General features: G+C 47.2%; 1 protein-coding gene across 2 annotated transcripts in view; it reads left to right on the forward strand.

The window, feature by feature from the left end:
• Window positions 1–1,329: 1,329 nt before the first annotated feature.
• TRABD (TraB domain containing) overlaps window positions 1,330–13,589 on the forward strand; it is a 33,326-nt gene continuing 21,066 nt past the window's right edge. The window contains exons 1-2 of one of the 2 annotated variants that reach the window (XM_035559329.2): window positions 1,330–1,470; window positions 12,559–12,621. In XM_035559329.2, the coding sequence (XP_035415222.1) occupies window positions 12,598–12,621 (24 nt within the window). In that variant the 5' untranslated portion in view covers window positions 1,330–1,470; window positions 12,559–12,597. Of the gene's footprint in view, window positions 1,858–12,558; window positions 12,622–13,589 lie in introns of both variants that reach the window. The other variant, XM_035559328.2, reaches the window with a different exon arrangement.

The raw sequence follows: 13,589 nt of genomic DNA on the forward strand, positions 1-13,589 counted from the left end.
AAAAAAGCAGGCTAGCAGAGTTCATGGTATTCCCACAAGCAAAGGAATTGCCAAGTCAGATCAGATCAGGTGAGATGTTTTCTGTAGGCTAAGGCAGTGCTCCCCAGCCCTAACCAAATGTAATCATTCAATCTTTGCAGGTGAAGTGTGGGAAGCCTGGGAACATGGCTGTAGTCTATTAAAGGGCTCACAAAGTTTGCACAAGACACTAGTGGTGTTGCAGCGGGAAGCGCAGCTAAAAAAAATGCTAAGCTATCATTTAAGACTCATAGCTTGAATTTAACATGTTGCACTGTTAATAACTGGGGCTTGAGGGTATGCCTGGTACACTGTCTAGTTGAGCAAATCAGAATGAGGATAAAATGTGTGACTGGCTGCGTAAGGGACTTACTACGGGTGTGTGACAAGATTCAGGTCGCTGAGCTTTGTCACATGCTGCTTAGTCAATGCTACACAGGGATGTAACTGCTACCTGGCACATTACAGCCGAGTGGTGAATCCCGTGTCATGGACAGCTTATGGCTGAGCAAAGCTGATCCCTGGAAGAGGCCGGATTATGAACAGACTCAGAAGCAATCAGCTGTGGTTAGCGGGGAGCAGGTGCACCTGGAACTGGCAGTGCTTGGAACGGGGTGCGCTTAGATGCCACGAAAATCTTATGGCACAGTCCCTGAAAGCAGTGACCAGCCTGCTCTTGTCCAGGACAACAGTGTCCCAACTTTTCAGTGGCCTTCACACACCAGTTCGGGAACAAAAAAAAAAAAAAAAAGTATTTGAAATCTGTGAGCAGATGAAAATGCCCAAAGTGAAATTCTGTTCCCAGTCTGCAAGACACTGGATGGCTTTTTGTTTGTTTGTTTGTTTTCCATAAGTTCAGGGTTTCGTATCTTATGCCTTTACTTGACTATGTGTATTTTGAAAGTCTGTGCTGTCCTTCATACAGCTGCCTGATGTGTGCTTCTACAGCAAGTTGAAACTATTATCACACAAAACGGAAAGTGAAATTCCCAACTGGCTGAACATGTCTGTGCTTGATCGCTACGTGCCACGTGCTGCCAGACCTCAGCCCGGTCCTAAAATAACCCTGAGTAGGATATACACGTGGAGCAAACTATTTAAAACCAGAAAACGTACCACAAATCTGTTCTAGTGAAACTGTATTCAGATGGTAGACGTGTGCTCAGACTGACTGGGTGGTTCAGTCACACTCCCATTGCCCGTGACCCATCCGGTGCAGAGCAGGGCAGGAAGAAGGGCAGTGTCAGACACCAATCGCTATCTGGGAGTCATTTCTGGCACATCTTTCTTGAAACTTTTCCTGATCCACATTTATCTGCGGTTTTAAGTATCGCCAAAGCCCGCCTGTGACCGAGCGGGTTGCACAACCCGGATTTCTGGGTTTCTGTGGTGAAACATTAACCGCCCAGCAGCACAGCTCCGCTGGGCAGGGCGACGCGAGTGGACGAAGCGGTAAGCGGGCAGGGGGGAGCGGCGGGCTGGTCCCGGGGGGCACGGCTCGGTGCCTGCCTTCACCGGGCGCCCCCCGCCGCCTCAGGGCGCTGCCCTCAGGCAGGGCGCACACAGCGCCACGGCCCCGCCATGGCCTCCGCCGGGCCGGCGGCTGCCTGATGGCGGCTGGGCTGTTGGCGAGCCGCACCTGGGAGTTGTAGTCCGCCACCCCATTCCCTTTCCACACTACGATCGCCGTTGGACTACATCTCCCAGAGGTCCCCGCGGCCGCCGGCCCGCCCCCTGTATGAATGACTAATGCCGCACGTTGAGCCCCGCGCCGCCACCGCCGCCCCCCCCGCACCCGGCAGCGCCTCCGCCAGCGGCGGCCCCGGGCGGGCGCCACAGGTGAGGGGGGCCCGGGGAAGGGGCGGGGGGGGTCCCGGCCGGTGCCCCCCCCGGCTGCAGCGTCCCTGCGGCCGCTCCTCGCGGCGTGCGGGGCGCCCCGGCGCTGGGGCTGCCTCAGGGAGCCGGGGGAGGGACGGGCAACGCCTCGGCGGGGGGCTGGCGGCTGGGGCGTGTTGGGGTTGGGTCCCCTCTGAGCTGCCGGGGGCTTCTCGCGTCGGTGTCGGCTGCGGGATCGGGGTTTGCCCTCCGAAAATAGCGGTGATTAACCCGCGGCCGAAAATAGCACCAGTGCCCGGCGTGGGCTGGGCGTTTTCCGCCAGCGTGGTGGTCCCGGGGGCCAGGGGGCGGGGAGGGGGCGAGCCTGGCTCGGGCTGGCGCTCGGGAGCAGGGACCTGGCTCGGCTCGGCTTGGTTTGGCTTGGCTCGGCTTGGTTTGGTACAACTCTGTACGAAGTTGCAGCTGCTGGGCTGGGAAAGCGAGGTGTGCCTCTAAAAGTGAGCTGCTGCTCTGCACGGGCGCCGCTGTCGGTAGCGGTCCCCAAAATCCCGGAGGTGCCGGGGATGGCCTCGTTTCTCCATTTTGTGGAGGTGCTTGGCGGTGCGGGGACCTCTCCGGCTCACGCTCTTTCTTGGAAAGCTAACAGAGAAATGGGAAGAAAAAAAATAATCAGGATTTCAGGATTTTCACTGCTCTATCGTGTAAGGGGGGTAGGCCTTAAGCAGTTGGGGAAAAATAGCCATACGTTTAATTGTCTTAAGCTACGTGAGTTTAAGTGAAAACACTGGGTTATGGTTGCGGCCTTTGTTTGTGCCTTGCCATTAGTGGCTTACGGCGGACTTTCAAGTTTCGAGTTGCTGACTAAATTTGTCAGTCTCAGTAGTGTCTGGCGCTCTGTCTTAACTGTGGGCTCAGATATTGCTTAATTTGGTGACAGGAGAGCTGTAGGTATTTTTCAGTGTGGTCTTCCTTCTACAAGGCAAATATAATGAAATATTGCTGCTGCCACCACCGCAGCTGTGGATAAAACACAGTGGTATTGGCATCTTACTTGCGAGAGACTCATCTGAGTGTTTTTTTTTAATAGCATTTTCTTCAGAAAACATTCCTTATTTGCTACGTGGCAAAAGTGAAGAGATTTGGGGCAGTCCTAGAAAACTAAAACAAAACAAAAAGAAAGATAGAAGGCCAGAGATAAGAGTGCTCCGGATTTAATGGGAGTGGTTTGTAGCTACAGCTGCCTGGTGTGATATCCAGCACGTACTTTACCAGCCAGTGCTGGTAGGAATTAGGGGCTCGGCGGCTTTCTCTGTCCTGCCAGGGTAAGTCCATGCTGGCTGGAAGCACCAGTTGTCCCTCGCAGAAGATTTGGTACCAGATCACACCGATGTGTTCTGTTAGTGGTGGTTGTTACTGGGTAGGTATTTGCAAACAGGTTTCCAATATGAGTCGGTGCTGAGGTCAGACCTTCAATTGCTGCAGGTTTGTGTAAAGGGCTGCTCAAATCTCAGGTGCTGGGAACAAGTTAGTTAGTACTGTAGTTACGCGTTTGGACTTGAACTCTAGAAGTAGAAGTGATTTCCCCCTCCCCCATCTATAAAATGAGTTTGGGGGGGACATCTGGCTTTTAGTATTAACTGGAATCTAGATTTGTATGAAAACATGCATGTCTTCAGTGCCAAATTCTTCCTTTTCTCTTTAAAAAAGAAAATTCAAAGTCAGTGTCTGTGTTCTCTTGCTTCCTCCCTTGTTCTTTTTTTCCACCTTTGGTTGATGTGTTGTGCATTTTGATTGAAGTCACTGAGGGATGCAGGAACAGCACCTCCATAAGAACCCGAGTGTCTTGGTGACACCACATATCAAGCTGCGGGAGAGATGGCCCTGGAGCTCCAGTAGCTCCTGTCTTCCGCTTGCTGCGCCCCGCAGGCTGTCTGCGAAATAACCTTGTCTGTACAGATAACACGGCGTTGATCTGCGTTGAGAGGCGTGTGTCTGTGCAGGAAGGGTGTATGTGCTCGAGAGAGGCCTGCACTGGAGCTGAACGGCAGCACAAACGCTGACAAAGTTGAAAAATGGTCTCCACTCACCTGCGTGGTATGTGTGGAGACTGAATCTTACCTCGCTAGGACTCGTAGCTCGCGTGTTGCACAACTGGGAGCCGTCCTTCAGTACATCCAGACGGTACTGGTGAGACCAAAAAAGGCCTGTGTGTCAGGAAACAGGACCGGGAATTGCTGAAGGAGGGTTTTTGCTTCTTCTGAGGGCAGCAGATAGGAGTAGAAATAATCTTTTGAGGGAAGACCTGTTATTCTAATTACTGTTTTTGTTGGATTCAGGCAGCTTCACACTGTAAGCAAGTGGTGCAGCAGCCGGGCGGCGTTGCAAGAGGTGGCGTTCCTGGTTAGCGTGTGTCTGTAGGACCGAAGGGTTAGTGTCAGTGGGGGGGCTCCTGGCAGCTGGGCTGAAGTTAGCTTGCCTTCCTGGTGCTTTGTCTGGGTTAGGGCTGCCTTGAAACCAGACCTTGGTCCTCCAACCCCCTGCTGCAGTCAGAGCTGTGTCTCCTGGCTTGCCGCTAGCACGTGAGCCGACATCATGTAGCAATGTTTGCAGCTTTTGTGATCGCCTAATCCCTTTGGAAAAGAGCTGATCACGTTGATCACCTTGATCCCAGCTATTGTTTGGTGACTAGGGTGGAAGAGGCAGGCAGAAGAGCACTGATAAATAATGTATTTGGCAGCTGGTCAAAAATTTGTCCTACAAAATCCCAATTTTACAGTCATAAGGATCGGATTTAAGTGCTCGTAATAAAAGTAATGACTGTGAATGTCTGCCAGTACTCCTGGAACCTGGCTGCTGAGCATGTCACCAGGCAGCCACTAACACAGTGGAATAAAAGTGTAGGCAGAGTTCAACAAGACTTCTGCAACTGTTTTGTGGAAACAGTTGCAAACGTCTTCCAAGCCACCAGCTAGTTGTCCATAGCAGAACTTCTCTGCCCGCCTCCTTTTCTGGCTGCTTGTAGATAATGAATAGAGGGGATGAACAAAATTGCTTCTCATAGGGCTCCGCAGAAACTGTGCGTGCAGCAGCCGTGCAGTTTTCCCATTGCCCTGCTTGGGAGACCTTTGCAGAGAGTTTCCCGGAATCAAGAGTGCTGTTTGGTTGATGGGTTGTTTCGAGTGGCCTGGAGGGAGGAGAGAAGCTGGCTGGATATCTTATCCCAGTCTGCTGATCTAGGAGAGTCTAATAAAATAGTTTTGGTTCCAACCCTTCCCTGAATCCAGATGATTCATATGACAATAAAAAAGGAGATCGAGTAAATCTATAGGTTAAGATAGTGCGAGTTTTGGAGTGGCTGACCGGATTTGGGCTGCATCACTTGGGTCTTTCTGCCTCATGTTTCTAAATTTAGCAGCCTCTTTACAGCCTCTTCAATCAGTACAGATTTGTCCCACTGTTTATGCTCAATTCTGCCCTGCATTAGCGTTCTGATTTGCGTCCGATTCATTCAGTTCATCGAGTAGCCCCAGCCAGTCTAACAGCAGCAATTTCTGTAAACACAAACACGGGAATGCCTTCTTGTCTTTCGGTGACAAAGAATGATAGACAGTGTTTTCAGTGCATCAGGGTCCTGGGCCAGATATTCCCGTGTTCCAACACCTCCTTTGGAAAGAACTGAATCTAGCTCTCTGACTTTTTCTATTTTTGCTTCCAAAGTATGCAAATGGATGTTGGTCCCGGCATGCAGGTGCCTGAGTTCAGGCGGCGTACATCAGCACGGTTCACTTTGCAGGAGCGTCTCATTCATGCTCAAAGGGTAGAATCTGTATTTGGAGATGTATGAACTTCTGAGTCATGAGAAACCAGGCCCGCAATCTCCAACCATCTGTGATCACAGAACCAGTTGCTCAGTTAAGTTCCAAAGGCGTGGGTTGTGTCAAAGAAATAAGTGCAATATGTAGAGTAAGGTCACCTTGGTGATGGTTTTGGAATAAGCTCCAATTCCTGAATTCGTGGCCGTTGCATTATTTGGCAGCCTCGTTTCAGCTGATGCATCCTTCTGAGTACAAGCAGTCTATCAACAGAGAAGAGACACCATTTGGAGCCAGTGTTAGTTTGTTTGTAAACATTACTAAGATTTCTGAGCATAAGCATGGGAGAAGTCTCGTCAGTCTTAAACACTTAGTCTGCTCCCACTGCTGCAGATGGTGCTGAAACAAAGGCGCGGATCCATCGATTGGCTTAGCCTTCCTGGTAGGTTAAATGGGAGCTGTGGAAGATACTTTGTAGGCATTCCAGATAGTGAGTAACGAGCGTGATGGTTTGTCACTGGGAGAAAGGTTGTATCTTCTGGTCTGAGGTGTTGATACGCCTCTTGTGTTTACATAAAATGAGTTGTCCTGTTAATGGGTAGCAGCATTCAAATGAGATGTGTTTATGCAGTGTATAGTATGAGCCTGAAGCACGTAGGCTGTTCCAGCTGAGCCAGATAGCCATCGCTAGAGCACCTGCAGCTTTAGAATATGAAAGGAATGCAGCACGCTGAGTGTATGTAGACATAAGTGTGTTTTTATTGCTGTGTCTGAGGAGCAAACAGTCCATCTTCTAGCCAGCAGAACTGGTGTTGGAGATCTGGGTCAGGAGGCTGTTCGTGAAACAGGTGTGTGCATGTGCGCGCTCCTGTGGTTGGAGTCCAGCACGGGTCAGCTCTGGTTTGGTCGCAGTGTGACCTGTGTGAGGTGTACCAGGTTCTCAGCTCACTGAGAACACCTCCTGTTAGCGCTCACCAGCTTGCCCTTGAAGCAAGTTCAGTCCTCAGCGTAACTCTCTCATTTCCCTCAGTGACTATATGAACAAGAATGAGTTATGTTGGCAGGCTGTTGTGAGGAAACCCTGTCCCAAGGACGGGATAGGGGAGCAATCCTCCTTTGAAGGATTTAAAAACAATGGAAAATACACATTGCAAAACTGAAATGCTTAGAAAGCTCCAATAGTCTCCTATGTACTTGCTTAGATACCAAAGGCCAGATTTATAGATGTATTTAAGTATGCATATGCATCAGTTCCATATTTGCAAAACAGAGAAGTACATATAATCCCATCTCGGAGTTTGCAGGATTAATATTCCACGTACTGAGAGCTGCGGATACCCTCTGCAACGCTGCTGAACGTTGTAAGTATTTAAAGCAACGGTACAAACGGATTTGTTCAAGGGAGGGAAATTTAACTGTAAGAATTGTTGGGTTTCCCTTTCAATACTGGGTGAAACAAGTTGTAGAAGTTTTGCGGCCCGTAATTTCGTACTAGTTATTCTGATGATGTCTGCGCGTCACATAGAAATTACGGAACAACTGTATAAGAATGCAGAGAACCTTTATTTCCCTTTTGCAGCCTCAACATGGGGGAAACAAATGCTGTGTCTGATTTTCTGCCTCGCTCAGAAGGAAGAAAATATTCAATAAAAATCTTTTTAAGGAGGAGCTGACTAGCTTGTTGTATAGGTAGGAACATGAGGGATTTTTATAAAAGCTTTTTTTATTGATTCACTTGAATCATTGTCTGAAGGAAGCAAACTTAGACAAGACAAAGGATCAATTCAGTCCTACTGTGGGAGGTTACCTCGATGGACTGCCTTTCCATACCTGATGATGTATTTGAATTTTCTCACTGAAGCAAAAAGGAATTAAATAAAATTGAAATAAAATGAGAGGACATTTATTCTTTATTGGCAGATTGTGTTCTAGAGCCTGGAACTATCAATGACAGAGCCCCTGGTTTGTGAGTGTACCCCTTGTCTCTTTGAGACAGGGAGCTACGAGTTTCACATGCCTAAATGTGCAGCTAGAACTGAAATGTTTTGGTCAGCTCAGACTACGCAGTATGAGAAATGAGCCAGTAGTTCGTGAGCAGGTTTCACACAGAGGAAGCTCTGCTGAAGCTGTTCTACCTGAGGAAAGCTGGAAGACTGACATGAAGTAGCATGGCAGGGAGGCCTTTCTCACTCTGCTTTTTGTCAGCCACTGCAGGAGAAAGAAAATAATCCCAGAAGTGTAGGGGAAGGGTATAGTCCCTTTTCCCCAGCGCTGTTGTCACTTTGAGTGGTTGCCCTGTGTGCGCAGGTGCGACAAGGAGAAATGGAAATAGGTGCCTGCCAGTAAGATGGTTTTAGTCTTGCAGGTCATTAGGTGTTTTCAAAAACTCCTGTTTCATTACCCGGGCATCTTAAGACTTGAGGAAAGGGCTGTGTTTGTGCATATGTATATACATGAAGAACTATCTTTTAATCACCCAGTGAATAGAGGGCCCCCTAGGGCTAGTAAAGGTGAAACAAACACAAGAATACCACCTGCTAGAGGGGGAAGAAGGTGGTTGAATCAGGGGTTCAATCATCAAGTAGTCCTTTCAGGAAAACTGCGGAGGCAAAACCCGGACTCGCTGCTTCAGAAGGCTCCAGGTCAGGCTCTGTTTTGTTTCTTCTGGCTCCAGGAATTTTCTTGGTGGCACTGTCAACGGGAGTTATTCCAGGATAAGGCAGTCTCCTGGTAGATAAAAGAACAGAAATACTTTGTAATCTCTGATCTTTAGGAGTGCCTAGGAGCTACATCTCCCACTCTGTCTGAAAGAAATGCACCATCGTAGCTAAGATTTTCAGTACGTGACTTATCTGATGAGGGCATCGTACGGGCCTTTGGAGTAGCTGGAGGAGAAGGTTTTGATTAGTTTTGCATGTTCCTGCCAAATCCTATGGTAAGTAGGGGAACTTGAGGTTGAGATCTTGCGGTATATGTATTAGGGAACACAATAAAGAATTGTCCAAACAGCTTATTTTGCCTATGGCTTTACAACCTGTGGTTGAGTTTGCTTCTGTTGCCTGGCAGGTTCTGCCCACTTCCTCTTTTACACCCCTTCCACCCCCTACCCCTAATCTTTGGTAGTCTTGTTTTTTTTTGTTTTTTTCCCCCCCCAGGGGAGTGGTGCTGTGCAGACATCCTTCATCGTGACTGAGACTCTTACCTCCCTGCCACATTTGTTTAAAATCCTCCTCTGGGTTAGCAATCACAGACAAACAGGCACTGCCTAGTTAACTTCCTAAAGAAATAAGAGTAGCTGAACTTTGAAATAAGTAAATAAGCTATCAGGTTGAAAAATCAAGCTCAAAGAGATTTAGAAATGCTTGAATTTTAGTTTTCCAGATGTTTGCCAGGATTTGATCTGAATCAGCACCCTTTTTCTTGCCGTTGGACACGGTGGGAGGAAGTGCTTACAGATTCACATGCTTCAGTTCCTTCTGTCTGTAACAGCAGAGTACATTTAGTCCTTTCTCAGAGGTTTCAGTATTAATATCTCAAGTATTGTGGGATGCAGATATCTTCTCCGAATACGCAGAGGTACAATGACGGTGGGTTTTCCATGTGGGTGAGCTAGGTCAGCCTGGAGCCCGAGGTACCTGAGTAGTTCCCAGAACATGCGTTCTTTCTCCAATGTTGTTGCTGAGGGTGGTGGCCAGCTCAGTACCTGGCCTTGTCTGTGCTCTGTTGCTGAAGTGTTTTGTGCCTTTTGTGGCTCACGCTAAGCAGGAGCTTGAACACACAGATTTTCATGGCCGTTGTTCAGCTCAGTTTGCTGTCGCCAGCCGGTTGTAGGGATTTTCTTCACGTTGACTGAATAACCTGAGTTCATAAGCATGTCCTGGGCGGGGGGGGGGGCGGGGAGGAGATCAAAAACAGGTCTTCTGTGTGGAAAACTTCATCTCCAGTGGAAGGTGAAGTAGGTCTAAGCACCTAGGAACCTGCTAGAAGAAAGTGGTGACAGGCTTGCCTGTCCATGTGGCTGGACCAGTCTCCCTCTGCCCCTCATGTCCTTGTGCCATGGGTTCCTTGCAGAGGCCAGGACCCCGTTGTGGTGGAGCTGGGAACCGTGCTGACCAGCTTTGCCTTCTCCACAGGTTGTGTGTTTCAGGTTAAAAAAAAAAAAAAAAAAGCGCTAATTGTCTTGAGTAAATTCAGAGAAGTGTGCTTTCCAGTATTATATGCATCACTTAACCTGTGGTGAGAGCAGGGTGAGGCTTTCTAAAATGTCACTCACTGGGTGGAAAATCACTTGGTGCTTCTGTGTAGAAGTTTATTCTTCAACTGAAACTCGCAGTTTACTATTTTTAACAGCACTGCTGTCTGTCAATAAGAGGCATGTTTTCATACTGAGGTAGGCCTTCAACCAAGCCTAAACTTCAGTTCGTGCTTAGGGTCTTCTAATCCACTGACAGAAAAACACTTCAGTATTTTGCATGTAAACCAACTAAGAGCCAAGTTCAGGGCTGGGTTTCAAAGTGCACCCTGAAGTGATGTAGTTGGATGTCCATTTTTTTTCAGAGGACAACATTGGCTTCAGCAAACCTCTGCTACATGTGGTTCCTTCAGTTCTGCTGCCACAGCGGTTTGCACAGGTATTCGGTCACCGGAGCTTAAAACCCCCTGGGGAGGGGAAATTCGTGTCTCTCCAGTTTGGTTTGCTGCACAAGTCCAGGAATAGTTAAACTGGTCCAGCAGAGACAGGACAGGCTCTGGTTTCACCTCAGCCCGCGGTGCCACCAGGAGGCTCCAGCCAGGCCGAGGCATCAGTGGGCTGGCCTGTGCCTGTCCGGGCCATGGGCCCCTTGCTGTGCTTGTGTAGAGCTGTCTGCAGGACACACAAATTGTGAAAATGCTCACAGAGGAAAGAGCAACTCGGCTTCACCCGCCATTTCAGCTTGCTCTGATATCCAGCTTTCCTGCAATTGACTCCTTAGAAAGGGGGAAGGCAAGGTCACAGGGTTAAATTTATACAATGCTTTGTAGCAAGAGCGATAGGGCAGTTGAAAAAAAATGTCTTAATGTTGCTTGCACAGGGTTCTTGCATGTTTTGAATAAATGGTGTGTTACTGAACCTTTTGGACTGTGTGCAGCGTGCAGCTTTTGTTTTTACAAGGTTCTTACTTCGCAGCTCAAGAGCTGTCTGCAGCTGTTACCTGCTGAGGGTATGGAGCTCTGCTGGGTTTCTTGGGGGTTTTGCTCCGAGGAGTGTGCAAAGCCAGGTTTTTGGTCGCTCTGGGTTTCTCATCTCCTTTGCATCTGTGGTTTCCAGTTTGCTGGTGACCACTAGTATGGGCAATACAAAGGCATGAACTGTTGAAGCCTCTCCGTACCATGTAGAGATCTGCCAGCTGTCTGAATTACGCTTGCATGCAGCTAGCAGTCCAGCCAAATGCTCTTTTTAGAGAAGCATTTTTTAAGCGAAGCTAGAAAGCAATGCAACTTGCTTCAAAATCAAGACTAGAAACCAGGGTGGAGAGCACTGATCAGACTCAGCAAACCTTTTGCATTCGGGGAAAGGGAGGCTTTTGCCACCATGTATGTGCGCTGGAAAATGCATTCACCTGGGTGCCAGGCAGCTTTCCTCTACCTGCGTGCAGGGCAGGAGCCAAATTTGTCCCTCTGCTCCTCAGAGCAGGGCTACAAACGTGTTGTCCCGATTTGCTGGCCAGAACTACTGTCTTCTTGACCATCCCTGAGATGCACGTGCAGGAGGAAGAACCAGGTGTCTCGATGAGGTGCTGCTCATTCTCTTTACAGGCAGAGAGAGCAGGGAAGGTGGGAAATCTACTAAAACCTAGCAAGGTGTCACTGGTGTGTGCGAGGCTGCCCAGCACGTGCAGCAAAATTGGTCTGTTTTGTAGTAAAACACCGTTTGTGTGTACGGAACAGGTAAGAAGGAGGTAACCCAAAATGCTGCGGTGTCACTTTCTTCCACAAATGCTTTGATTTTAGCAGAGTAGTTGTGAGAATAAGCAGAATGAGCACTCACCATGAGTTCAGCATCTTGTGCAATTCCCTTGGGATACCATCAAAGTCAAACCCTAGTGCTTTGCCAGCTTCAGGGATACCTTCCGAACTTGAAGAATACATGTGGAAGAATGAGTCTTAAAACAAAGAATGGAAACTATTCACCAAGGGATTGAAAATGGGATTCCTGGTGTTTTTCACATAGACGTGCTCTCTCTGATGTTCTGGCCCTGACATATTTGTAAGCTCGTATGTGATAACATGACACAGACCAGATAATGCGTGTGGCTTCCTAGTTGAATATTAAGACTGAGACTGCTTTCCTATTCCTTGCAGCAGTGAAATATAGCTGATTCCTAAAATTCACCTAAGAGCTGTCTTAACACGGTTTGTTTGGACAAGGCAGAACTACTGACCTGGCTGACCAAGATTTTTGCTTTTGCTGAAACGTTTCGCTGACAGCCACCCTGTGTTTTTGACTGCTTACGAATGAGCTGGAGGAAAAGGGCATTCCTGCAGAATCTAGGACAGCAAAAAAAGCAAATTCTGAGTTCCTATGAAATTCATTCTTATTCCAAGTGTTCTCTGTGTGTGTGTGTGTGTGTGTGTGGAAAAACAGGGTAATGCTCTGGTTTTAGAGCCAACTCAAAAATTGGATTAATAAAACAATTTAGCTTTACCTTACTGCTTTTTTTTTTCAGCAGTGTTGAAAAGGTGACTTTTGACAAATTTTGAAACATCTTCAGTTTGTTGCTTTTCAGCTTCTGTTAAAGAGTTTATAGAAATGCCTTTGCTTCTCACCTTACCCCCTTCCAAGTTCTTAAATGAATGTTTTGGGTCTTGTAATCAATTTTTAATTCTCATCCGTTTCTTTTACCTTTTACAGTTCTTGTGAGGTTGGTGAAAGTAAGTCTGCATTCCAGGGATGCAAGAGGAGCAACAGCCTGAGGTAGGTACTGGAATTGAAGGGGGTTTTCCTCTTGATATAACCGAAGGGAAGGTCGAGACTCTGAATCAGTCCTGTTCATGCTTCAGGAAGGCTTACAAAGTCAGGGATCAAGACTACTGATGTGACATTATTTTAAGAACAGGGGTGAAGGGCTCAATGCTGTTGTTTTGCCACATTTACATTCTTCTTTTTAGGGTCCTTTTCTCTACAGTTGCAAGAATTAGAAAAGGCCTTCTGTGTTAATTTACTTGTAAGTGAAGCATGGCACAAAACAGGCTAGCCTATTAATTTAAACCATTTGGAGAAAATATGTCTTTTGTGATTAAATTACACAACTTGATTGTATATAAATGATCTTACTGTACATGGTTTAAGTACCTTGCCAAGTAAACTCAAGTGCTTCTTTCTACACGTTCTGTTCCTCTTCTTTGATATCTGTGCCATCTCAAAACCTTTTTCCAGTGTAGTCGGTGAAGTTTAGGAAAAAATTTTGTTACAAAATGTAAGAATATGGGTTCATGTGTTAACTTGAAAAAATAAATAAATAAAAAAAAGGGAGGTGAAAGGCAGACTCCTAATAAGGTCCTTAATGTTTTTTCCACTCCACTGTTGTTATGATGACAAAGCCAGCACAAGTGACAGAGTTAATTCCATATGTTATATTGATACATTTTTTCACAATATTTTTCTGACTAAAGTTACGTATGCAAGCATTAGAGTCAAGCCATATGTTGTGATCAGAATCTGAGCTGGTGTTAAATTAGATCTGTGAGTGTAATTGCAATTTGCAGTTGTCCATGAACAGACGTTGCTTTGTAGTGAAAGGATAATGTGTTGCTGCTTTAAACTTTGTACTGTAGAGATGTACTTTTTGGTGTTACTCCATGAAATGCAATGACAAATTCTGCCTTAATTTCGGTGGGGCCATGGTAAGACGTAGAATTTATTGTCTGAAAATTGCTGTCTAG

Source organism: Cygnus atratus, chromosome 1 (assembly GCF_013377495.2).
Source record: "Cygnus atratus isolate AKBS03 ecotype Queensland, Australia chromosome 1, CAtr_DNAZoo_HiC_assembly, whole genome shotgun sequence".
NCBI lineage: Eukaryota > Metazoa > Chordata > Aves > Anseriformes > Anatidae > Cygnus > Cygnus atratus.